This window comes from Carcharhinus amblyrhynchos, chromosome 6 (assembly GCF_965287045.1).
Source record: "Carcharhinus amblyrhynchos chromosome 6, sCarAmb.v2.hapA, whole genome shotgun sequence".
In the NCBI taxonomy this organism is placed as follows: Eukaryota; Metazoa; Chordata; class Chondrichthyes; order Carcharhiniformes; family Carcharhinidae; genus Carcharhinus; species Carcharhinus amblyrhynchos.
The window spans coordinates 40455982-40483521 of record NC_137329.1 but is presented as its reverse complement, the minus strand read 5'-3'; the positions used below and the strand labels follow the sequence as shown (position 1 = coordinate 40483521).

Genomic DNA, 27540 nt, shown 5'->3' with positions numbered 1-27540 from the left:
CCATTCCCAGCTTCTCATACCCCCTTCCCAGATCCTCAGTTTGCATTTTGCCTATGTCGTTGGCACCCACATGTACTACAACGACCGGATTCTCACCCTCCCACTCCAGGTTCCTCTGCAGCCCAGATGCAACATCCTGGACCCGAGCACCAGGCAGACAACACACCCTTCTGTGGACTTTGTCATTGTGACAAAGTAAAAAGTCTGACAACACCAGGTTTTAGTCCAACCGATTTATTTGATAATACTCACAAGCTTTCGAGGTTTCCCTCTTCGTCAGGTGAATGGAGACTCACCTGACGAAGAGGGAAACCTCGAAAGCTTGTGAGTATTATCAAATAAATCGGTTGGACTAAAACCTGGTGTTGTCAGACTTTTTACTGTGTTTACGCCAGTCCAACACCGGCATACCCACATCATTGTGACAAAGGACAGTGTCAATACCCTTCACCCCACTATCCCCAACTACTACTACGTTCCTTTTCACCTTCTCTTTGCCTATGCCCTGCTGCATCACTGTACTGTGTGCAGTTTGCTCACCGACCTCACCTCCCTCGTCCTCGTCCAGACTGGAAGCAAGAACCTCAAACCTGTTATGCAGATTGAGTGGCTGAGGCCTCCGCTCCCCACCCTCCTTCCTCCTCTCCCCACCCCCCCCTTCCTCCTCTCCCCACCCCCCTTCCTCCTCTCAGCAGCCCCCTCTTGTTCCTGACCCTTAGAGTTAGCCAGTCTAGGGAGGGTGGATGTCACTTGCACCACATTGACAATGGCACCCTCTCTCCCCCTGATGAACCTCAGTGTCTGTAGCTCAGAGGCCAGCTCATCTACCTTGAGCTGGAGCTCCTCCAGCAACCTGCACTTACTGCAGACATGGTCACATGGGAGGACCCTGGGGTCCACCAGTTCCCACATCATGCAGAAACAACACATCACATGCCCCTCCATTATTCACTGTAGTAGTTTTGAAAATTTCCACATTAACTTACCTGGCCCTTTTTCTCCCCAGCCCTTTTGATCTTAAGCCCTAATAGCTCACTCTGCTTCCCTCTCACTCCGCTGCCCGCTCCGACGCTGCCCGCTGTCTACACCAGGCCTCCTTTTAAACCTGGCGCTGATTTAAAGCTTGCTCCCCCTCAACTCCCTTCTAACCACTCCCTCAGAATTCTTAAAGCAGTAAATACAAAAAGCCCACAAAAATGCTGTTAAATGATTTAAACAGTTCTACATGGTCAGTTCTTACTACAAAGTGCTTTAAACTTATTTAAACAGGTTTTTAACAGGTAGTTTCTTATCTGTCTCCCTGCTCCTTCACTCGTCTGCTCCAGCAAACAATGGAAGGCTTCACCTGGGTTCGATTTCTGGCTTGGGTCACAGTCTGTGTGGAGTTTGCAGATTCTCCTCGTGGGTCTCCTCTGGGTGCTCTGGTTTCCTCTCACAGTCCAAAGATGTGTGGATTAGGTTGATTGGCTATGCTAAAATTGCCCCTTCAAGTCCTGAGATGACTAGATTAGTGGATAAATGTATAGGGATATGGGGGGGTAAGGCCTGGGTGGGATTGTGGTCGGTGCAGACTCGATGGGGCCAGATGGCCTCTTTCTGCACTGTAGAGTTTCTATAATTCTATGATGTTGTGAGATTTCTTACTGTTGTTGCAATTATACAGGGCCTTGATGAGGCCACATCTAGAATATTGTGTGCAGTTTTGGTCTCCTTTTCTGAGGAAGGATGTTCTTGCTCTTGAAGAAGTGAAGCGAAGGTTTACCAGACTGATTCCAGGGATGGCGGGACAGATGTATGAGGAGAGCTTGACTAGATTAGGACTGTTTTCACTGGAGTTCAAACAAATGAGGAGGGATCTCATAGACACTTATAAAATTCTAACAGGACTAGACAGGATAGATGGAGGAGGATATTCCCAATGGTGGGGGAGACCAGAACCAGAGGTCACAGTCAGAGGATTCAGTGTAGACCATTTAGGATAGAAGTGAGGAGACATTTCTTCATCAAAAGAGTGTTGAGCCTGTGGAATTCATTACCACAGGAAGTAGTTGATGTCAAAACATTGAATGTATTCAAGTGGCGGCTGGATATAGCACCGGGGGCGAATGGGATCAAAGGTTATGGAGGAAAAGCAAGATTATACTATTGAGTTGGAAGAACTAAAGTAATTCCTGGTCCTAAACCTCCACAATTCACTAGAAGTAAGATGGTAGGCCAATGTGCTACAAGACAGGTTGACATTCTAAAAGCTATAACTATTTATTTACATGTTCATGTTTAGCTTTTGCACAAGTGCATGTAACAGATGAATCTTTCATCTTTCATGAAGCTTTGCTCGGGTGGATATAACTGTTATTAGGGGCATAACTATAAGGTTCAAGGTGGAAGATATAGGAGGGATGTCTGAGGTAGATTCTTTACACAGAGCCTGGTTGGGGCATGGAATGGACTGCCTGCTGTGACAGTGGAGTTGGACACTTTAGGAACTTTCAAGAGGTTATTGGATAGGCACATGGAGAACACCAGGATGATAGGGAGTGGGATAGCTTGATCTAGGTTTCAGACAAAGCTCAGCACAACATTGAGGGCCAAAGGGCCTGTACTGTGCTGTACTGTTCTATGTTTTATGCAATGGCAGAGCGGGTTTAAAGAGCCAAATGGCCTCCTCCTGCTCCTATCTTCTATGTTCCTATGTTTCTCTTCATGTCCCCAGATCTAACAGCCTGACTGAATGAATGAATCATGCAGTGAAATCTCTAACTCTCAAATGTAGACAGACCAAACAAGGTCTATATATTGTAATGTTACATCCAAGTGTGACAACTTTACGTGCAACTTTTTTATCACCAGCAGAGCTCATGTTTGACAGACAAGTAGTTTTCATATTTTTACCCATTCTACTCTCTCAGAAACTAGAGAGCAGCTTTTAAAACTAAGAGAGAAGATGACCAATGTGCAAGATAAAACTGCAGATACAGAATTGTCAAAACTGCAGTTGGAACAGTAAGGATGCATTCAGGACCCCACAGAAAGCTAGTGGAAATTAGCCAAGGTGACAAAAATGTGTTCAGAACCAAGGTCCTTTGAAAGGATTAGATACAAAGGCACAATGGTGAGGTATAATTGAGGACAAACCAGCTCTATTCCGGTTCCTCAACCACAATGCAGATTGACTGCATCTAAGACAAGATGCAACCAGGAGCATCCATGAATGACAAGCTCATAAATCGCTGTGAGCAATTAAAAAAACCTTCAGATAAGGTTACCATTACAACATCTTGGCATATGAGCAGATTACCTTTACGCTTTAGAGACTCATAGATTCATCTGTTGCGTGCACTTGTGCAAAAGCTAAACATGAACATGTAAATAAATAGTTATACCTTTTAGAATGTCATCCCCTCTTATAGCATGTTGGCTTACCATCCTACTTCTGGTGAATTGTGGAGGTTTAGGACCAGGATTTACTTTACTTTAGTCTTCCACCAACACAAATTCATGTTTTTGAGGAAGCCAAAGCAGGCAGCAAGAACAGAACTGATTGGTGAACAAAACTTTGTAAGGGGTAAGATAAACTTGTGATGGCTGGAGGGTGGAAAGCTGCCCAGGTAAGCACTGGAATATCTGAGTATGAAGATGAGAAAGAAGGGCTTCAATAGGAGGAAGTAGAATTATAGAGTCTCAGTGTTTTATGTAGAGCAAACACTTGTCATCTGAAACCCCCATCAGAGTGTATGTGTGTAGACAAATTAGAAAATCTTGCACAAAATTCAAACCAGCAAGGTTTGACCTTAAGAATTCTGTGTCATCTTTGTTCAGATTCTACTTAAATGATATTGTCAGAAATGATTTCTGTTGCATAGATTAACAGAGATTAACAAAGACTCATCACTGCAAATTTACAGACATAAACATAATCCCAAAAAACTTTACCCAATTGTTATTTGTATTGATGTTTATTAGAAGTTTAATTTACCAACTTATTATCAGAGAATGTTAATGACAGTGGTATATATGAGTAGGAAATTAATGTTACTATCTAGTGTTAAGGGAAACTGTAACCAAACTCTCCCATATGTTCAAAATCTTGAATTGTGGACAAAGCAAGTATGACACAACCTCTGCCCAATTGCAGTCCAATTTCAATTTGGGTTTAATGACCAATATTAATACCCTGATCTTCATATGCAGGGTACATAATGCCTGGTTTTAGAAGGTTTCCTGTACGTCTACAAGTTGCTGCCTTCCAATATGCAATCGCAGTTAAAAGATTTTGTTCAACTCTTCCTACAGTTCAACACACTGCCCACTGAGTGAAAATGTGTAGCATCAAATCCTTCAAGCTCAACTCTGCATATCTCAGCAGCAGCTCTTTCATTTCAGTCAGAGGTGATAGGCTCAAGTCTTACGTAAGCGACCTGAGTGCATAATCCAAGCTGACTCTTCAAAGCAGTATTGTGAGAGTGCTGCAATGTGAGAGGTGCCTTTAAGTTGAGAAAGTGCCTTTCTGCCTCAATAGCTAAAACATCACACAACATTTATTGCTAAATGAACATCACTAAAATACAACTTATTTTGTCAATTATTACATTCCTCTCTTGGGCGTTGTTTTGCGTAGAATTATCTACTAAATTTCCCCATGTTCCAACATTGACTACACTCTAAAAAGCAATTGATTGGGGTAAAAAAAAGCGTCTCTGATGTCATGGAGATATGAAAGGCAGAGTACTGTTGTAAGTTCTTTCCTTTCATTTATTTATATAAGAACATAAGAACATAAGAAATAGGAGCAGGAGTAGGCCATCTAGCCCTTCGAGCCTGCCCCGCAATTCAATAAGATCATGGTGATCTGTCATGGCTCAGTTCCACTTTCCCGCCCTCTCCCCATAACCCTTAATCCCCTTGCCTATCAAAAACCTATCAACCCGCGTCTTAAATATATTTAGCGAGGCAGCCTCCACCACTTCAACGGGCAGAGAATTCCAGAGATTCACCACCCTTTGAGTGAAGAAGTTCCTCCTCAACTCCGTTCTAAACCGCCCCCCCTTTATCTTGAGGCTGTGCCCTCTAGTCCTACTGTCCTTTCTGAGCGGGAACAGCCTCTCCACCTCTATCCTATCCATCCCATTCATCATCTTATATGTCTCAATGAGATCTCCCCTCATTCTTCTAAACTCTAACGAGTACAAGCCTAGTTTATTCAGCCTCTCCTCATAGTTCAACCCCCTCAACTCCGGTATCAGCCTAGTAAACCTCCTCTGCACTCCCTCCAAGGCCAAAATATCCTTGCGGCGACCAAAACTGCACACAGTACTCTAGCTGCGGCCTCACCAGTGCCCTGTACAGTTGCAGCAAGACCTCCCTACTTTTATATTCAATCCCCCTCGCTATGAAGGCCAGCATCCCATTCGCCTTCCTGACCACCTGCTGCACCTGCAGGCTGGGTTTTTGCGACTCATGCACAAGGACCCCGAGGTCCCTCTGCAATGCAGCATGCTGCAGTTTTTCGCCATGTAAGTAATAGTCCTTCCTACCATTATTCCTACCAAAGTGGACAACTTCACACTTGTCAACATTAAATTCCATTCGCCAGTTCCTGGCCCATTCGCCCAGCCTATCTAGATCCTTCTGCAGACTTTCCACACCCTCCGCACAATTTGCCATTCCACCAATCTTGGTGTCATCAGCAAATTTCGACACCATACACTCGGTTCCCTCCTCCAGATCATCTAAATAAATGGTAAATAGCTGAGGCCCCAGCACCGATCCCTGGGGCACTCCACTAGTCACCAACCGCCAATCCGAATAGGACCCATTGACCCCCACTCTCTGCCTCCTATTTGACAGCCAATTCCCTATCCACGCTAACACCCTACCCCCAACTCCATGCCCCCTAACCTTCTGTAATAACATCTTGTGCGGCACCTTGTCAAACGCCTTCTGAAAATCAAGAAACACCACATCTACCGGCTCTCCTCTATCCACCGCCCTAGACACATCCTCATAGAACTCCAATAAATTCGTCAGACACGACTTCCCCTTAACGAAACCATGGTGCGTCTGCTCTATCAAACAATTCTCCTCAAGATGCCTCGCTATTTTCTCCTTGATCACGGATTCTAACATTTTACCTACAACAGACGTTAAACTAACTGGCCTATAATTCCCTGCCTTTTGCCTGCCACCCTTCTTAAACAACAGCGTAACATTAGCCGTTTTCCAATCTTCCGGCACTTCCCCGGAATCCAGCGAGGTTTGGAAAATAATCACCAAGGCATCCACTATCACCTCTGCCATTTCTTTCAGAACCCTTGGATGCATTCCATCCGGTCCTGGAGACTTGTCCACAATCAGTCCCTCCAGTCTGTCGAGCACTGCCTCTCTAGTAACAATAATGTCATTCAGGCCCTCCACTCCTACCATCTTTCCATCGCTAACTCCTGGCAAACTATTCACGTCCTCCTCCGTGAAGACTGAAATAAAAAAGTTATTCAAGGCCTCAGCCATTTCCCCATCCCCTACCACTAAGTCCCCCCTCTCATCCTCTAAGGGTCCAACGTTCACCCTAGTCAGCCTCTTCCTTTTTATATATTTATAAAAACTCTTACTTTTTTTTATACTTAGCGCTAGCCCAGCTTCCTGGTTTATCCCACCCTTCTTTATCAACTTCTTCGTCATTCTTTGTTGATATTTAAACCTCTCCCAATCCTCTTCTCGCCCACTACTCTTAGCTACTCTATACGCATCCGCTTTTAATTTAATACTCTCCTTTACCTCCTTCGTTATTCACGGCTGATTATCTCTCCTCCTATGATCTTTTTTAACCATCAGAATAAATTTCTGCTGAGCACCAAGAAAGATCTCCTTAAAGATCCTCCACTGTTCCTCAGCAGACCTACCTTCCAATGTGCTCCCCCAATCAACATTCACCAATTCCTCTCTCATCCTATCGTACTCCCCTCTGTTCAAACAAAGGACACAGGTCCGGGAACCCATTTTCTCCTCCTCCATCTGCACCAGAAACTCCACCATACAATGATCACTCTTCCCTAGAGGATCCTTCACCACAAGGTCCCTAATTCTACCTGCCTCATTACATAACACCAGATCCAAGATAGCTCGCTCCCTCGTCGGCTCCAACACACACTGTTCAAGGAAACTATCCTGGCAGCATTCCAAGAACTCTTCCTCGAGCCCAACGCGTCCAACATGGGTCGACCAATCAATATGTAGATTGAAATCCCCCATAATTATCGCCATTCCATTCCTGCACGCCGCATTTATTTGCGTGTTAATAGCCCGCCCCACCTCCAGATCATTATTTGGGGGCCTATAGATGACACCCACCAGTGTCTTCCTCCTTTTGCTGTTCCTAATCTCCACCCACAACGATTCCACTTTCTGCTCTTTGGCTCCTATATCATCCCTTACTACCACCCTGATGCTATCCTTAATCAGCAGAGCTATGCCCCCCCCCCCTTTTTCCTCCCGCCTATCCTTCCTAAACACTTGATACCCCTGTACATTCAGCTCCCAGTCCCTGGTGCCAACACTCAGCCACATCTCTGTAATGGCCACCAGATCATATCCATTTGTGCTGATCTGCGCCACCAGCTCATTCACTTTATTTCGAATGCTTCATGCATTCGAGATAAAGTGCCTTCATCCCAGCCTTCACCTGTGCCCTATTTGCTGGAACGCCACCAACCTTACTCATGCCCCCTACTCCCTTTATTATTGGGACATCCTTGGCCTCTTCCCGTACCTGTACCCTCTCCTTTACTTTCGACCCTGTAATTTCACCTACCCTCGCACCCTCCCCCCCCCAATTAGTTTAAAGCCCTATCTACAGTCCTATCTACACGATTCGCCAGGACTCCGGTCCCAGCACGGTTCAGACCAACCCCATCCCACCTGAACAGGTCCTACCTACCCCAATACTGGTGCCAATGCCCCATAAATTCAAACCCATTCCTCCCACACCAATCCCTGAGCCACACATTCACTTCCTTAATCTTACCAACCCTACGCCCGTCTGCACACGTTTCAGGCAGTAGTCCAGAGATAACCACCTTGTCGGTTCTACTTTTTAATTTCATTTCCAGCTTTTCATACTCCCTCCCCAGATTCTCAGTTCACATTTTGCCTACGTCATTGGCACCCACATGTATCACAACGACCGGGTTCTCACCCTCCCACTCCAGGTTCCTCTGCAGCCCAGGTGCGACATCCTGGACCCGAGCACCAGGCAGACAACACACCCTTCTGTGCTCTTTGTCATTGTGACAAAGGACAGTGTCAATACCCTTAACCACACTATCCCCAATTACCACTACATTCCTTTTCACCTTCTCTTTGTCTATGTTGCATAATCAGGTCCCAGGTAATGTTATATTTATTATATTTTGAGGTATTAGAGGGAAAATCTTATGAGCTTCTGGCAGTGATTTTTTTATACTGTGTAGGGGATATTTTATTATATTTATGCTTTGCTTACTTTCTCCAAACTATTGGGAGACCGGGTATACAGCCCATTTGTACCACTCTCCCCATCTCCCCTCATTTATCCCATTTCTGCTGTCTTTAAACCTGCCTTTTGTTCCATTTCTGTGTATAAATGTCATTTACCTAGCAATCCAATTTTTAAATTTGCTTTGTCCCAATTTTCGTGTCTAGTGTACTACATAAAAAATAAAACATTGGACAGTATTATATCTACCTACTGTTTTGAATGGGAGCATATACAAGATAAGCATATGGAGGAAAAAACCCTCAAATACGTTTTATGGCATTTGTATCCGTACAAGACTGGATAATTGGGCCATCTATTAGGTTGAGATATTCAGCATTCTCAAGCTGGTGGAGGAGCAGGAAGGTTTTTTATCTAGGCAAGAACCTATGTAATCATTTCTCGAGGGTGGCTATGTAGTAACTGCTCAAAGCCTGGAATATTATGTTTCAGAGCTATGAAGGACTCAAGACACAATTCATGTTGTAAAGCAGAAAATACTATCCCAAAGTGATAAAATGAAATTGTCTAAGAAATAGCACCCATAGCTGCCAGTACTACTACAGTTGTGCATATATCATAAACAGGGACACAAATGGTGTTAAGAAAACAATTCCACACACAGCCAACTATTCAGTAATTATAAAATTAACAAGTATAATCTTGCATTGAACTGTTATGCCAGGCAGAATAGGAAAGTCAATGCTCATATAAATGCTCACCTTTGTGTCTATGGGAGTGGTGGAGGGAGGAGGGGGGAAATGATTGGTTTTGTAAGGGTGCTTGGAACTGTGCTGAATCTTATAGTTAATGTGCGCATGGAAGCTGTGAAAGATCTGTTGGAAAATTGACTGCTGCTTTCCCTATTTTTACTGTAAGACGAAGGAGATGGTTGTTAATATGCAGCAGTGTGAGCAGTAATAAGTAGCAAAGTTTAGGAAATTTTGACTGTCGGACAAATTATATTCATTTTTGTTGGAAATTTAAATCTATTTTTTATTGAAGATGAATACTTAGAACACCATTGATTATTCTTTAATTACTGGGAAACTGAAAACTTGGATTATCTCAAAACAAAGACTTATGATAAGAAAACTCAGAAGTCAATTTAAAAGGATATATCCATTCATCCCTGAAACATTCTGAGAATAGAATCTTAAACATGTTGTTCCGCTGCCAGAAGTGTGGAATGCATAATACGGTCAACAAACCCTCTAATGAAAAATGCGATATTGAGGTTTTGGGAAACAATTGTACAATCAATGAAAAGAATTTTGGTGTAAAACAAAAAAATCTGGATGTTTAAACGCAGACAATTAATATTAGACCACTGTAACAGCAACATTAAGATGATATCTCAATAAGGTTGAATCACTGGCACTTGAATCACTGAAAAGAGTCAAAATTATGTGATACAATCACTAATTGAAAGGAAGGAAAATTCCAGGAAGGAAAATTAAAGTTAAATTTGTCAAGACAGATTCACTACATTTTCTCTCCATTTTTGGTGGGCAGGATTAACAGAAGTTTGAAGCAAGCTAATTCCCTAATTTGTCAAATGAATTTTTTGGAGGGCAGAGGAAGAATGAACTAAACTGGGTCACCTTTCTGCAGTGCTGTCATAATACAAAAGTTAGTCTGTCTCGAACTGGCAGGTGGAACACAAACTATCTGCAATAAGAAGCAAAAACCATCGGAGGCCCCTCTTAATGTATCATATTGACTAACCATGTGCCAAGCACACCTAAGAATAAGCACTCATTCCAGGAAGTTCTTGAATTTGTCCAATACTTTTCTTCAATTTCTTATCTAATACATTTACTGATCAAAAAAAACTTGTTCTTACTTCAGTAGTGCTGCAATTAATCATATGTCCAAAATCCCAAGGTTTATTTTGCCTTCAATAAAGAACTTTAATTTCAAAACAATTAGTTATTCAGTAATATTTAAACCTTCACCTACTTGAATTATTGTTCATTTTATGGGTCCATTAACAAGTGGTCAAAACATTTTGTTTTATATTATAAATACCTTTAGGACACAAAGTAGTGCAGTGCAGTCTTTGAAATATTTAGCTTAGTTAAACACAAACATTATAAGTAAGAATAATGGGCTGGCTAATGGCGAGCCGTCTTTGCCGCTGGAAAACACAGCAAGGATGCTGGAAAATCCTGTCCACAGAATAGATCCACACAAGAAAACTAAGGTAAAACAAGAGAGAAGAAATACTTTCAGAAAGAGTCAAATTGAATTCATGTTCAGACGAGCAGACTGATACAAACATCAAGAATGTTGCAGCAAAGGAGCCATGCAGAGAGAGTTGAAGATCTGTTATTGAGGGTTTAATCTCAGGATTTGTTGGCTTCTTACTCTCATAGAGATCTTGTTGGAGGCAATGGTCTTTTGTTCAAAAGAATTTATTTATATGATAATTGTTTACAAAGTTTAAATATGATGAAGACGTAGCTGAAGCTACTCTCCGAGATGTTTCACACCGTTTCTCAGTGGGAGACATCACTGTGACATCGTTCCATGTGCACATGCTCGGTAGCTAACATTAGAGTTAACCCCTTACTCAAAAAAGATAAAGGGAGGAGAATAACACAACACAACACATGTTGTGTTCAAGAAGAGGGAAGCCAATTACAACAAGAAAACTGTATTTACTTGTGCCTAATGCCATGGGAGTTTAAAGATTAAAGTTTATTTATTATTGTCACAAGTAGGCTTTCATCAACATTACAATGAAGTTACTATGAAGATCCCCGAGTCGCCACTCTTTAGCACCCATTTGGGTCCACTGAGGGAGAATTTAGCATGGCCAACACACCTACCTAGCATGTCTTTTGAATTATGTGAGGAAACTGGGGCACCTGGAGAAAACCCACACATACATGGGGAGAACATGCAGACAGTGACCCAATCAAATCAAACACGGGTTACTGGCGCTGTGAGGCAGCAGTGCTAACCACTATGCCCCTGTGCTACCCTACTATATTACAAGTAACTATATTATAATACATTGACCTGGTTGTGATCGAATAGTCCATCTGACTCACAATCACAGTCACCACAGGACATCAGTTCCTATCTATTACTCCACGTCATTTTTTATTGATTAGGCCTGCATGCACTGCCCAAACTTTACACCCTGTAATCCCTCCTTTTACCATTTATTTATTTTTAAATCACTTTTTGTCATCGTAAATTCTTATGACTGGATTAAGACGTAAACCAGTGACATAAATACGTAAACCTACAACTGCCATTATATGATGTTGTATAAACTTTACTGCTCAAATTACTGAAAAGTCTTTCCACATACTTTGCATCCAGAATGAAAATCAAACAGTCTCTCTAAAGGGTATGTTGTCTGCCCTGCTATATCATTGACCAAGTAGTGAAGATTAAATCTTCACAAGTTTACAAACGTCATAACAAATATAAATTATAAAGTGTATTAAACTTGGAGTGTATATAATCTTATGTCATTAGCTAAAATGAATTCAGAATTTTGAAGCCAACTAATTATTCAGCTACATTTTGCTGACTTTAAAAAAGATAAATGTCCTATTTGCAAACACCAGTGAGATAAAGAAGGGAGGATGAGAAAATAGGCGGGGGACACATTTTACGAGAGAGGTGGACAGCTAGTGCTTAAGAAGAAAAGTTGATTTGCTCCTAGCAAACCTACCTAACAGCCACAAAGTGTTGCAAAGGAGCTAAGTTGTCTGACTTCTGCCCCTCACTGGAAAGGGAATCCCAACATCGGCTGACTGGCTGCTGCCTCCAGCAGCCCTGGCAGCAGCAAGAGTTCAATAGAGGGCACTGCCAGGAATTCAGCCAGTCCCAAAAACAAGAACCAATGGATCCTGGAGTGAGGCCAGTTGAGGCATTGAGAAGAAAGGATTTGGTCTGCTTAGGCAGAGGAGGGGCTGGGTGTAGTCAGATTGGTCTTGGAGAACATTTGGGTAGGAAAGTGGGGGGGGTACTTTCTTAGCTGGGTTACCCTTGATTTGATAAGGGCAGCCCATTCCCAAAGATAGTAGCCCCTTTGTCCCCATCCTTTTAAAAACTTCTTTAAACAGGTTGATCACTCACGCCTGCCTTCCCACACCAAGCATGTTAATAGGTTCCATTGACCCTTCATTATTCATTTATATATGGTGGACGGGCTGTTGATTTTGGCGCCCACCCGACTGTTCTGTTATGAAATGAGCTCTGAGTTGGGTGGGAAGATGAGGTGAGCTGGGTACCCACCATATTTTACATGCCAACCTCCATCATAAAAACACCCAGTGAGAGCATACAAAATCCAGCTCAGTGTAGCTTTCTTCAGTAAAATTTGATTTACTTTGTCACAAAAGGTAGGTTAAATTTTGAAACAAAGCCTTTGATGGAAATAAATGAAGGGAATGTAGGAGGAGGAGGAGAGGAAAGCATTGATTGAGGGTGCGAAGGTCTCTCCTGGCCTCTAACCACATGAATTGCAGAAGAGTGGAGAGAACTTTACTGTAGGTCACAGATAAGGTGGATGAGAGCAGCATGCAAGAGGAAGGACATGTATGGATTGAATGGGTGATCGAAAATGAAAAATGTTGTGGTTGTGCAAAGGTAGTAGATTAATTTGTAATCTTATAAAAACAATAATGTGCAGAGACAACTCTGCACACTAAACGTTCATCACACTTCAGCATAATACTTTCATCATATCACATGCTTTACATGTACAGGCAGCCCTCGACTGTACAACGTTTCATTTATGATGAACAGCACTCACAACATTATTCAACTGACACTCTTGGGGAACAAGTGAAAAAGCATTCAGATATGTGCATTGACGTTCCGAGCTGCTCATCTCCCTGTCCCAAGGCACTCATTTGGTGTTCCAACATGTTCTATAGAGTCATGGACTTGGCTGATCATTATATTTCCAAACCTTTTATTAACATTGCTATTGGATAATATTAATTTATTGCTTTATTATTCTTCATAATTGATTAAGCAGAAAATTCTGGATTATTTTGGTCAAAATAGTATCAGACCATTTGGTTCAGGAACTCATTTGATTTATAACATTGTTTTTATGGGAAAATCAGTTCTGACTTGCGACATTTCGACTTAAGACACATTCTTCAGGAACCAATGATGTTATAAGTCTAAGGAAAGCCTGTATTCAAGCAAATAGACGTCTCTCTTTCACGAGACTCACTCAGATATAATTACTTGATTATATGATTATATCATATCTCATATTATATCATAATCAAATGACTAAGGATAAGCATTAACTTATCTTTTGATCTTTAAGTATCTTTATTATTACATCTTGCTTTGAGATCTCAGGCTGTTCCACGAACTGAGCTTGCAGTTAATTTTATTTCTCTAAGAGTTCGCTAACAAGCTTTGCCAAATGCAATGCTCAAGATGCTGAAGTCTGATTTGGTTCTCATGAAGCTTAAACATGAAATATTCATTTCTCACTGCTGTTACTGAACACTTCCCTAAAATGAATAGATATTTTTGAGAGATGAGTTGGCAGTTATCTGTGATACCTTCTCACAACCAAGTACTGTTTTCCACAATGAACTGATTGTGTACTGCAGCTATATTAAATCCTGAAGATCTTTAATAAAATTCTTAAAAATCATGATTTCCAGTTTTCTACAGCATTTTAATTAACTGGTGCTTCAGTTTGACGAAATGATTCTGAATGAAATCTTTGCATTTAATCACCACATATTTTCCCTTATCGCATATTGTACCTTGTAAAAGTTATTTCACAAATATCATTCATTGGCAGGTTGATTGCATCAAAGAAAAATGTTCCTTTTTGCTGGCATAAACCCAAATTTTCCAGTATCCATACAGTGAAAACTGGAACTTGGGGGGCGATACTCCCATTGCGACCCACAACTTTTCTGGCGGTTGGACTGGGAGATATGGGTTGTCGGTCTTTTTCCAGGATTTGCGCATGCGTCGGGAACACGTGTGCATCTCCCAGAGCTGGAGAACAGTCGAGTCCAGAACACGCTGGAAACCAGCGGGAAAAAAGGTAAGTGATTTGAATCTTTTTTAATATGTCTTGCATGTCATTATCGGAAACTTGCCGGGCCTGGTGGAATCTCTTCTCCCACCAGGAGTATTTCATTTTGGTTCAGAGCAGCTCCCCGCGCTCGGGGAACTTGCGGGAGACCCTTCTGAAATGAAGGGGGGGACGATCGAGGCCCCACAAGGGGTCCGACAGAAGGGGGTGGTGCCTCCTGGGAATGGGCATCCTGGCATTGCCAGCCGGTGCCTCTGGCACTGCCCAAGGAGCAAAGTACCCATGCCCCTTGGTACTGATCACCATGCATTAGGCAGTGCCAAAGGGGTGGGGCCTATTGTGGGCTAGGCCTGGGGCAATTGGTGGGGGTGGGGGGAGCCCACTGCCACTCTGCATGGGGATCAGTCTGGGCTGGAGGAAGGCCAGCGATCGGGGCGGGCGGGGGGTGGGTGTCGTCTGCCGGGCAGGTGGGAGGCACTGCTGGGGTGTGGGCTGGACATTGTTGTGGAGGGCACGATTGGACCGTGGGGGCGGGTGCTGGAGGGACAGCACGGCAGAGGTCCTGGGCTGGCCAGCAATTGAGCTCGCCAGAAAACAGGGAGACTGACAGATTAGGACCATGTGCATGCGCAGAGTTCCAGACCTGTCAGACTCCAGCGTGCACAGGCCACACCCCCCCCCGGCCCAGTTTTTGATGAGATTCCCGATTGTGATCTCTACAGTGCACAGAGTGGGGAGATTCCAGTCTAAAACTGCACTGAAAGAAACAGTCGCAATCTCAAACAGTTTTCCCACCAATTCAGCACTTCTGGGAGAATATTCCCATAAAGTTGAGATATGTGAGTCAGGACCCTGTGGAAGTCCTGACACACACTCTGGGCAGTTTAAAATTCTGATGAAGACAAAACAGACAAGACTTTTGAAAATTTAAGAAATAAGAAATTCCCTGAGTGGACTGTCATAGTTCAAGAACGCAGTCCACCATCACCTTCTTAAGGGCAATAGGAATAGACACTAAGTGCTGGCCTAGCCAGAAATGCCCATATCTGATGAATGAATAAATTTAAACATAATAATTTCCGGGACAGTCAGCAGACTAAGGGAAGAGATTTTAAAAGGAAAACAAGGCCTCATGAAGCAGGATGCATGCTCTAAAGCCAGGAGGAATGTGAGATTTAAGCTACAAGGTTACATATCCCCCAAGAACATGACGTAACATACAAATGGGCAATAAACTGTTTTTGATTGAGTTAATTAGTTAATGGAGATATACCTTTTATGCAATTTAGTAAATTAATTGCCTATTAAGTAATTTTTAGCCAATATTAATTTCAATTTATTTGTTTCAGTAAATGTCTTAAAATGCAAAATCTTGTGCAATTCTTTCTGTTGGTCATTGGGAAATCCATATCTCTTTTCAAAAATTATCAGTCTCTACAGGTTTTGGAACGCTAATCTCTGGACTTGCCTTCGGAAGCTGGAGCGGAGGGGGATGTTGGAGGCCAGAAGGTGCATTAAATATCACCAAAGCTCTGCTGAGTGCAGTGCTCCTCCAGAATTGTCCAGAGCAGGAATGCTTTTTTGAATTTCCCAGTAGTCTACTCAATCACATTTTGTCTGGTGAAAATAGTTTGGAGGCAACTATGAGGGCTGCCAAGTGCCAAGGCAGCCTGCTTAAACGTCTCATCCTGGTGTTCTGGGAATTTGCCCCAGTCATTTTAGTTAATATTTGGCACTCTAGCCAGAACTCATCACAATTTCTCACCATTTACCCCTCCCATGGCCCATTCATGTCAACTCATGCCCCTCTATCAACCCCCAGTAGTCTTTGGATATCTAGCTTTGTTAGGTTGTCAGAAGTGCTGTCTTTCAAATGAAACATTAAAGCATGTCTGTCCTATTATGTTGATGTAATATTTTAAAAAGCAGAAGAGTTTTCTACATCATCCAATATTTATTGTTCAATCAAAATCATTAAAAGCAGATTATCTGGTTATTATATTGTTATCTCACTGGGTCCTTAGAGTTCACAGAAGCATTACCATGTTTCCTATATTACCAAGTTACTACGCTTCAAATTAGAGGTAAATTTTTTTTGCTTTCCTTAGTGGCGGATGTAATTGCAGATGGGAGGTGAAAATATTGTACGAGTGCAAAAGCCAGATTTATAGCAGCATGAAAATAGGTCGCGATTATCTGGTCCAGACTTCAATGATGGTCTGCACTTCCTGTGGCACCATGTAAGGAATGGCATTTGAATATCATGAATGTTCATTTTGAAAGCAGCTTTGACACAAACACATCATACAGGTGTGCTCAAGATATTCCTACCATTGCACATGAAGGAGCTCATAAGGACAATCTTCAGACACCTAGCTGCAACAAAAGAACATTCCTCCTCTTCGACATAATCATTTTTCCCGAAAGCAGCCATGGTTCTAACTCATCAGAAAAATCAGATAGACCATGGAGCTCTCAAGATTCAGCATCATTGGGGGCCATCTCTCTGTTCCAGCAGTCCTGGGCTGCAGGCACGGAGAAGGCTGTGTGTGGGTATGGTTTGAACGTGGCACATAATACAATGATCTGCCTAGGTGGGGCTGCTGAACCACAGACCACCTGCCCACGATACAACGATTTAATGAAGTGAGAAGCATATTATCAGGCATGAAAACCCGCCGTTGCGGCCAATGGGAAAAATATTGCTCTTCTTGCCCGACACCATGCTTAGTCCATGGAGTGGAAAATCCCACCCAGAATTTCATTGGTTGCTAAGCACCTTGGATTGATCGGGGCCATGAAAGGAATTTTATAAATAGAAGGTTTATCCTCTTTTGACACCATAATCAAAGTGATGACCTGACTTCTACTTATGCTCATAGTTTATGTTTAATATTACAGTGATAATAAACGATGTATGGTATAAGCATCAGTGTTTGAATGTGATATTGTGCATGAGCTGAAAACAGACAGAATTAATCAGCATGGGGATATATGAATTTCCTTTTATCTGTCAGTAGTATAAAGGTTCAGTTAGCCGAATGCCATTATCCATTTCTTGGTTTTATTGTCACCTCGGGCATTAATAATCATAATTTAACTGCATACCATTCAACAGAATGTCAACAAATGCCCAGATTAATGTTGGAGGAATCACTACTCACAGTAACTTTGCGTTAACCTCAAGGATGCAGCCTACAAAACCAGTTGCACCATCACTTGGAACATACTGGATCCTGGCATTAGGAGACATTATCCAACTAAAGTCACCTTAAGTAGTAATTCTATAACCTAAACTAAATGTGGCAGACATTTTATACTGCAGCTTGGAGTAGACCAGCATTCTTCCCTGATTTTGATAATACACTATGGTCAATAATCCTGCAACTGGGACATAAGATGGAGTATAAACTTTGTTATTGGTTCACTGAATGCAGAGGCATCAATGTAGCAGTACAGCATGGAAAATGGCAGGCCTTGCATAATGATATGAAGAATTCCACAACTTGTATTGAATTGAACACTTTATGTAGTGAATCATACTTTAGATTTGCTTCCAAAGCAATGTAATAATGATTTTGCTCTCCAGTAATCCCAACAGAATATTCCTTCTAGGCTTTGATTTATATTATCAAGAAAACAGAGTAATTACTGCCTGTTTATATTGTTTTCTTTTGTATATTTTACACTCAAAGGGCTGAATTTTACATGCTCCTCGGTGTGTTTCCCACAGGTGAGGCAAACGAAATAGGTCGGGCACCCATCCCCCCATCTTCCCACCCACCCCAAAGCTCACCCAAAATAAGAAGGGTGAGCAGACACCAAAATTGGCAGCCCTTACAAAGTACTTAAATAAGAACTGAAGGATCAATTAGGCTTGTTCGTAAGCTTGTTCACTATGATAATAAGGCCCATGCCTTAAAAGAGTGGACAGCCAGGTGGGAGCAGGCAGCCCTATTTTATTCCTGAGATAGTTAAAGGGCAGGAAGAAATTGAGATTGGGGGGCGGATGGGGGGAGGGGGTGGATGGGGGGAGGGGTGGGGTTGGCGGGGTGGGGGAGTTGCACTTAGACTTCCCTTTGCTGACTGTGGGCTAGTCCACTTAAGATCAAACCTCCCTGTTCCTTCCTATACCCTCCCTCTCTTAAACACAGCCCTTCTCCCTAACATACCCTAATCTTCCCAACCCAAGATCCCAGACTTTCCTGTTCTTTGTATCCATCTTCTCCTTCTGCTGCAGTGCTGGCAGCAGCCTTCTCGCACTGCTAGGACTGATAGAGCTGCTTGCTCCAGAGGGCAGGACTTCTGTCCAAGTGAGGGACAGAGGTCCCACTCAGTCCTCGTTAATCAGCCTTGCAGCACTTTGCTACTGCAGGATGGGTCAGTCTGGAACATGTTGGCAACATTTCTGGGAGGACATGCCATCCACTCACCCACATCCCTTCCAAACTACTCCTGCATCAACATTGTATTGGGTTTGCTCAAGGTGACAGGCATGAAGCAACCAGGCTAACCTGGAGAATATGAGAACAACAGACTGACCTTAGAGAGGAAATAAACCTTGTCAGCCTATTGTATTCCTCAGTGCAGTATCTTTCCTTATTTTTCAAGTGGTCACATTGGCAGCTAGAAAGATACTGGACTTCCCAAACATATATGACTATTTCAATATCTTACTATAATCCTGAATATAAATCTATTGATCTTCACAGAATTTGTTCATGAAGCACTGGTGTCAAGTCCTGAAATGGCATCTAGTCCACTGAGTGGAACAGTGCTCTTTCTATGTATCCATTCTGTTTCTTGCCACCTTGAAAAGAGATCATTTTGATCCATAGCTATGTCATGCTAAATTCCTGGTCCTCTCCAAATGCCTTGACCCAGTATTTATAATGTGTGTTTTGTTACTCTAATTAAAATGTAATGACAGACAACTAAGAGATTCATGATCACTGGTGCATATCTTGTGCTACAACTGCCAACTAGGCACTCATCAGCAGTGCTCTCTTGAAATAATTCATGAATGACTGTAAGGGCTAACAGGTGGATGATCTGTCTCCCCTAATATTCTAAGACAATGCACTGGACTCTCAATATTCTTTCAAGTTAGTTTTAATGCAGCCAGTATTGAACATGAACGCCATTAATTTCTCAAAGGATTCTCTCAATTGTCTCCCATAAATTTGGCAGAATCCTCAGAGAAATGGCATAAACCCAGCTGTACTGAGTCTCTGCCATTTCCAACAGTTTCATCAATAAATTGTAAGGGGTATAAATTTCATTCACTTCTAATATGATGGCCAGGGCACAGAGCCAGTGGTAAGAACTCCAAAAATCACCTGTGGCCATACTGACAATTTTCAAAATGTAATTGTTTACTCCAGTGAATAGTTATTATCATACCTTTGAATAAGGCATTAAAAGTGCAAGGTTGTAATGATCTTCTCCTTCATTGGAAGGACAATTCCCAAAATCTAGGTTTGTGCTTCCCTGATTAAACATAGCCAGTTTCCTAAGAAATTTTGCACATATAGCTTTGAGGGTAAGGTTGGGGGTCTGCAGTTCATGTAAATGAACTTGCCTTACATCATTCCTTTCATATTTCCGCTGCCACTCCCCCCACTTTAAACGATATGCTATATTAATGCATATCTACTGGTACGTCCCTTTCCAGAATGTTAGTTACATCAAAGAATGATCTTTTTAACTTTTGGATAGAAACATTCAGAGAGTAAAAGTGAAAAAAAAACTTGGATTATATTGAAAAATTAATCTTTAGTAGTCCTAAAAATAGAGTTCAGTTTAATTCATGTTAAAATTAAAACACTGTCATGTTTACCTAGCCCTCACCATTTGGAATATCCACTTCTCAAATTTCCTGTTGCTTTTAAACATAACACACCAGCAAAGAGGGAGAGAAAAGGGCAACCTTACAAATAGCATAATGATCATAGATCATAGTTTTAATAGTGATGACATAGGTAATGCCAACATGCATTGCTTAACTATCATAGTTTATCATTGTCGGTGCAGGTATGTCAGATGTACAATGTAAATTTGTATACCTTTAATTGACTCATCTAGAGCTATTTATATGGCCTCAGGTGTACTATTTTTTAAGGATAATCATTCTGAACCCTGGTATCTAGGTGTAATCATTGAAGCTAAGTTTATTGTTAAGATATATCGGGCAGAATTTTCCCGTCCAGCCCGCCACAGAAATCATAGCAGGTGACGGTTTTTTGGCAGGTTGGTTGGGGGGGGGCGGGGGGGGGGGGGGCGGGGGGCGGGGGGTGGGGGTGGCAGGGACACCATGCAATGATCTGTTGGCTTTGGACTGGATTTTCCAGTCTTGGGGCGAGCATGGCCGGAAAATTCCATTCATTGTATTTCACTGATGATTCCTCTCTCTGTAATGATGACTTGAACATCAATGATAGAATGATAGAACATTATTACATTGATTCAATAGATATGTACTCCAGTAACTGTTTCTATTTGTGCATTATAATTTCAAACGTACAATGTTTAGATTATTTTAATTGCAACTGTAATCCAATGCACACCAGCAAACACAGCAATGTTCAATTTCTATTGATTATCAACACAGGAAAACAGAGGACTCAGATCTTCCAATCTGTGGATTGTTGTACCCTGGAGGATGTGCTGGAGAACCCTCAGAAGTTCCAACACAAAGGACTCTGTGGGAATTGCCTGCGAAGTTTCAATTCCCATTAGGCAACTGTCCTGCCTCTGAAACTGAGTTGAATTCACAGACTTTGGATGGTTCAGATGCACTTAGCAGGATAGTTTCCCAGAAAAAGTCAGAAGCATTTAAACAGTCCTAACTCCTTGATAACTCTACTGCTGCAAACCCACCTCTCATTCCCATTGACCACCTGACTATCTGACCATCCCAACTATCCTCCAGACCATCCTGACTACCAACATCATCAACCACACCTATCCCTGACTACTCAACCAACCATCAACCCTGACTACCCCCACACCAACCACCACTCCACCCCTTGATGACCCCCAACAATGCTTCGACTCTTTCTAACCATCCAGCCCCACTCCCATCCACCTGCCATCCTATCCCCACACTCACCCAACTGCCATCCTACCCCCTCACCTTCTTTCAGTAGCTTGTTAAACTGTGTTTGGCACCTTTAAACTTAACAGAATACGGCAGAGGGATATGGTTTAGCTTCCCCCAGGGAAGGATTCCAGGGGCAGGAGGCCTGGTTTGGAAGTCCAAATGAAAATGTACAACTTGGGTGCAAGGTAAATAAAGAACAGTAGAACGGCATTCTGACAGTGACTGCCACTCCTCAGAAGATTTAGCCGAGGATCAGAAAACCAAAACAGAATCATAGTATAATAATGAAGACACAAGACAAGTTAAAAGGCTTCCCTCCTGGAACTCATTACCTCAGATACAGTACACAGCATTTCAGTATGAAAATTGGTTTAAAAAGTAGTAAATCTCTGCATTGAATTTGGTATATTTGCAAGTTAGTATAGCATCTTCGCAATTTTAAGAGAGTGCTGCCGACAAGTTTTCCTAATATTAACATATATATCTGGGAAGCTGAGTCCTATGAATGCACGAGAAGCTCTCCCTTGGCAGACTGACAGTGTTATTACTTTGAGTTTATTTGGTCTGTTGCACACACATATATCATCAGCCTTAGACAAAATTATTGCCCACTCCCCTTCTGACATCTTCTGATCTGCTGCTTTCAATGAGGTTTCCCATTGCTTGCACCCTCCATCACCGGGGAACCTATGTTGGCAGGACCAGTTGTAAAGTCCCACCCATAGTAACATAATTAGCATTGTCTTTAGTCTTACTGATTAACTATACATTCTTGGCATGCATCACTTATTTAATATTGCTGAAATAATGGTTACTTACCCAGATGGGCAAACACATCCTGACTGACATGGCATGGATTCCGGGCATGAAATGTTTAAGAGTAGATTTTCACAGGTATCTCTACACCCTGCTCCTACACTTGCATCAAAGCCACTCACGGGAGCACTGCAGTTGAAGTATATTTGCTCAGGACCACATTGCGAACCTGTACATTAGGAAAATGGTTAATAATATTGTGAACAACTATAACCATAAACTGGCATGCTCAGGACAGAAGCCATGCCAGGTTTCAGATATTGCCAGATTTTGGGTTGAGCAGTTTGGGCCATGGGCACTACGGGCTAAACTAGATCGGGTGGGGTCAACGGTCACTTAACGTGCAGCTATAGAAGGGCATGCAAGCAGCGAAGTGGAGAACTTGTTCAGCACCACACTGAACAAATGAAGCGTCTAACTGAATTGTCCAGCTCAGTTATTTTCTTCATTTTACTCAATTAAAATTGATGCACTGCACATTATAAAATTGTCAGTTTTTTGGACAACTTTGGCTTTTGGATAGATTTGAGACAATTGCTGAAATTTTCCCATCCTTCTCGATGGTGGGATTGGAAAATAGCAATCCCCTATTCCACATTCCCCAGAAGTAGAGGGTGCAGAGCTTACCGAACCCATCGGTGGAACTGGAAAATCCTATGGCGGGCCACCTCCACCACCAGAAAAACACCAGTATCCATATTAATTTTCACAATCAGTTCCAGAACTTTATGCAACATTTTTGATGGTAGTCTGTCGTCATCTGATCTCATCCATGCCAAAGACTTACCTTGCGCAGAATTGCAAATGTAGTCACAAATTGGTGAAAGTATTAGATTGGAAAAGGTTTGCAAGAAAACAAGCTTTACCAATTGGTCCCTTTGGCAACACTGGTTTCAATGTTTTAAGTAACTGTTTGCAGTAATTGGAACTTCCAAAATAATGGAACTAAACAAGTCCTCAACATATGTTCTGATCATTTTCTGAAATTCACTTGAAAATATTCTACCAATGAAGAAGTAGCTGTCAATTTCATTGGTGCACTGCAGTACCATTCCATGCTCAATTCCAAAAGAATACAAGGGGTGATTTTATTACATTTATTTCTACAATATTTTTGTAGTTCTCGCCTAACTACAATTTACCAACAATGTGGTTTCCAGTAGTGTTCTGGAGGTTAAATTTCCTTAATCTTCCAGTGATGATATTATAAATTTCATGTTTCAGTAAGTAAATCATTTCACATTGCTTACTGTTCTCCGACTGTCATTTTTTTCATGATAAAGGGGAAAAATATGCTTGCAAAGCCAACAGCACAGTTAATTCAAATTCGAATTTATTGAATGAAATAACACAGCTAGAAATTCAGATATAAAATAAAGTTTATTTATTAGTCACAAGTAGGCTTATATTAACACTGCAATGAAGTTACTGTGAAAATCTCCCAGTTGCCACACTCTGGCGCCTATTCGGGTACAGTGAGGGAGAAGCTAGCTTGGCCAATGCACCTAACCAGCACATCTGGTTATAAATTTAAAAAACTAATATAAATTTAGTGTTGGTGACATTAGTGGATCTATATAAATAATTAATAAAATCATTTATTCACTTTTATGAGAGTTTTATGTCTATTTCATTACATCCATTGATTTTTCACTAGCATGGTATATGCTTGAGGTATATTCTATTCCATGTCACAAACTGTATATTATCTCTTTCCATGTACAATATTGATATTACACTTTTATTTTAAGATGGCAAGGACTACATTTAAGGCTGCAACACATTTTCAGCTTTGCATTTCTGTCAAAATTGGTTTAGTTTAATTGTGGTTTCATCTGAACTTCCTCCTTGAAGTATGAGCCATCTGTTATTCTTTATTAAATGATCTTGGTTCTCTGCAGTATATGGAGAAACATATCAGAGTATTAGTACTGCTCATAGTAAATGGAGCATTCCTACATCAGTTTAGGTAAGGAGATTTGGCATTAAGATGAAAAATATTACAGTAAAAAAAAGCAGAGAAATGATAAATCCCTGTTATGAGAAAAGGCAAAATACTGCAGGTACTAGAAGGCTGAAATAAAAACAGGAAATGCTGGAAAAATGCAACAAGTCAATCAGCATTTGTGGAGAAAACAGATAAATTAACACCTTGGATATGATCCACTTCTTCCAAACTGCAAAAAATGTTTTCAAATCTACAATACAAATTTGTTACATTTCTTATTTGCAATAACAAATATAAAGTCTGAGATGAATTTGTTAACTATGCCAAGCTTCTTCCTTGGTATTTATGATGGAATTTTATGACCTCATTGTGCCCGTTTTATGGAGGGAAAATGTTGTAAAATTGGGCATAATAAGACTAGTAGGAATGGTGTCTGTTTTCATTTTACCAAGAAAAAAGTAATCGGCACGATTGGGACCTTGCCCAAAACAGGTGATACGTCAATTTATATTTTTTTGCATTCATCACAATGTAATTAGCGAGCTTCACTCCCAATCATCCCAGATCATCTGCCTTAATGAATTCATTCGCTGCAGCTGGATTGGTCTTCCGCAGTGAGCTCCAGAAGCTCTGGTGTCACTTGGCCCTGCGAGTCCTGAAGGACACCAGCGTTCTTGTGGTGGCCTTGAGTCAGAGGCCACCTGTCAATGACAGCAGCAAGTGCCCTTTGAGCCTGGGCCACACTCTGCAGCCCCTCAACCATGACCTTGTGACTGAGCCACGTTCTCAAGGGCTGCTACCATTGCCCACTATGTCTGAGCACTATCCCACTGGGTCTCCTGCAAGCTCTCGAGTCTCTCAGCCATGGACCACAGAATCTTGAGAATCTTGAGGCCCTCAGCTGTGGCCTGCTGTGACTCGGCCATGGCCCTCTGGGACTCTGCCGTGGTCTGCTGTGACTTGGTCATCACTTGGATCTTGCCTCTCAAGGTGAGGATTTTCTGCTCCAGGCTTTATACTGCAGATGCCAGCCTTGCAGTGTGGACCTGGGAATCAGGCCAACCATGCAAGACAGGCAGTAACTGGTCCATCTGAAAGCTTTGCAACTCCTCCCAAAAAGCCTCAGTCAAACCAGTGTTGCTTTCAGCTCCTCCTGCAATATGTGGTTCTGTTGCTGCATCTCCAGCAGCTAAGGGATAAGTGACCATAGAGACCCAGCATGTAGCATAGTTGAGTCCTCACCTCCAGCACACTCCTGATCTCACACATCTCCTCCTCCATCTGATGCACATCAGGAGATGTGTCGTGTGCACCCAGATAGTGACTCAGATGCCTCACCACTAACTTGACCCACCAATGTGAGAATCTGGTGAGTTGTGAGGTGGAAGCTGATGTAAAACTGGTGTGGCCTCGGAGCTCCCTTCATTAGCCTCCTCTGAGGAGTCTTCTGAACTGTCAGGGGCAGGATGAATGGAAGCAGCAATGGGAGCAATGATGCCAGATGGCCCAGATACATCAGGATCCCTCCCTGCAACTTAGAACACAAGGTTAAGTGCAAGGGAGAGAGAGGAATCTGGGCTGCATGAGATTTCTCCAACAAGTGCTCACTTCTATGATCCAGCCTTACCACGCTGTCATTAATGGTCCGCATCCCCTCCACTTTCACAAGCTCCAGTGCCCCCTCCTCAAAGGGGGTGAGGATCCAGATTTCAGGCACACAACCCCCTGTCTTCGCTCTCTCTGATGATAATGAGTATTCTTCGCTTGTGGGGACAGAAGATGTCATGTAAAATCTGACGGCACGAGTGCTGCAGGGTTTCAGGGGGTAGCCCTCAGAGGGCAAGGATTCTGATACTCTTGGGGGAGCAGAAGGCAGGTGTCTGAGAGTCAGGTGCTGAAAGCATGCAGGATGCTGGGGAGCGGGGCAACTGAGGTTCATGTAGAGGGAAGATGCAAAATGAGGTGAAATGCTCACCCGTGCAACCCGAATTAGGTCATACAGTTTTTGCAGCACTGCTTCCCAGTTCTCCTGGCCAGTGCTCTGGCACTAATGCATGCTGCCAGCATCTCCCAGGCTGCATTTCCATCTCTTCCTGTGGGATGACGTCCTGCTGGAGAGAAAAAGGGCATCCTGCCTTGTCTCCAATGCCACCAGCAGAAACCCCTCGAAAGCTAGTGAGTTTTCTATCAAATAAATTGGTTGGACTAAAACCTGGTGTTGTCAGACTTTTTACTGTGTGTACCAGCAACCTGGCCAGACCAGCATCCGAAAAACAGGGGGCTGTCTTCCTGGAAGCCATTTCATCCTGCACTGGCTATACAGTGGCACAGTGGTTAGCACTGCTGCATCACAGTGCCAGGGACTCAGGTTCAATTCCTGGCTTGGGTCACTGCGTGGAATCTGCACGTTCTCCCTATGTCTGCATGGGTTTCCTCCAGATGCTCCGGCCTCCTCTCACAGTCAGAAAGAGATGCTGGTTCGATACATTGGCCATGCTAAATTGTCCCTCAGTGTATCTGAACAGTACTGGAGTGTGGCGACCAGGGAATTTTCAGAGTAAGTTCTTTGCAGCGTTAATGTAAGCCTTCTTGTGATACTAATAAATAAACTTTATTTTTTCTTTTTACTTTACTGGCTGTCCAGCATTGGGGTTTTATGGAATTGTCTCTTGTTAGGGCAGATCAGCTGCAGGCAGTTTGGGCGAATCACATGCCCATTAGAGAATTCCGTGCGTTTAATGCAGTTTGTCTTGTTACCATGGAGGAGAAGCCAAATCATCACTTGCAGGTGTGCTGATTGGGGAGGGAGGGGGGAGGGAGGGGGGAGGTTGTTGGTGGTGGTGGTGGAAAGGGGGTCAGTAATGCTGGGGAAGGGGGTTGTCTCAGATGTCAATGGGGGGAATGGGAGGGACGTCTGCCAGGAGAGCTGTTTTTTTTCCCACTTTTCTTACACAAGCACAGTTTCTGTCTCTGATCTGGTGAATTAGGCCCCACCCACTGCTTCAAGTAGCTAGAAATGGTCTAGCCCATACTTTTAAAAACTGAGTGCATTTGATTGGGCGTGAAAACTTGCCCATAAAACAGATCAGGAACTCTCCTGTTTTCATGCTAGCAGAACA

General features: G+C 42.5%; 1 protein-coding gene across 1 annotated transcript in view; it reads right to left on the bottom strand.

The window, feature by feature from the left end:
* Window positions 1-27540, bottom strand: part of otog (otogelin) — a 248022-nt gene that overhangs the window by 142037 nt on the left and 78445 nt on the right. The window contains exon 23 of the mRNA XM_080189956.1: window positions 22477-22642. Coding sequence (XP_080046082.1) covers window positions 22477-22642 — 166 coding nt within the window. The remainder of the gene's footprint in view (window positions 1-22476; window positions 22643-27540) is intronic.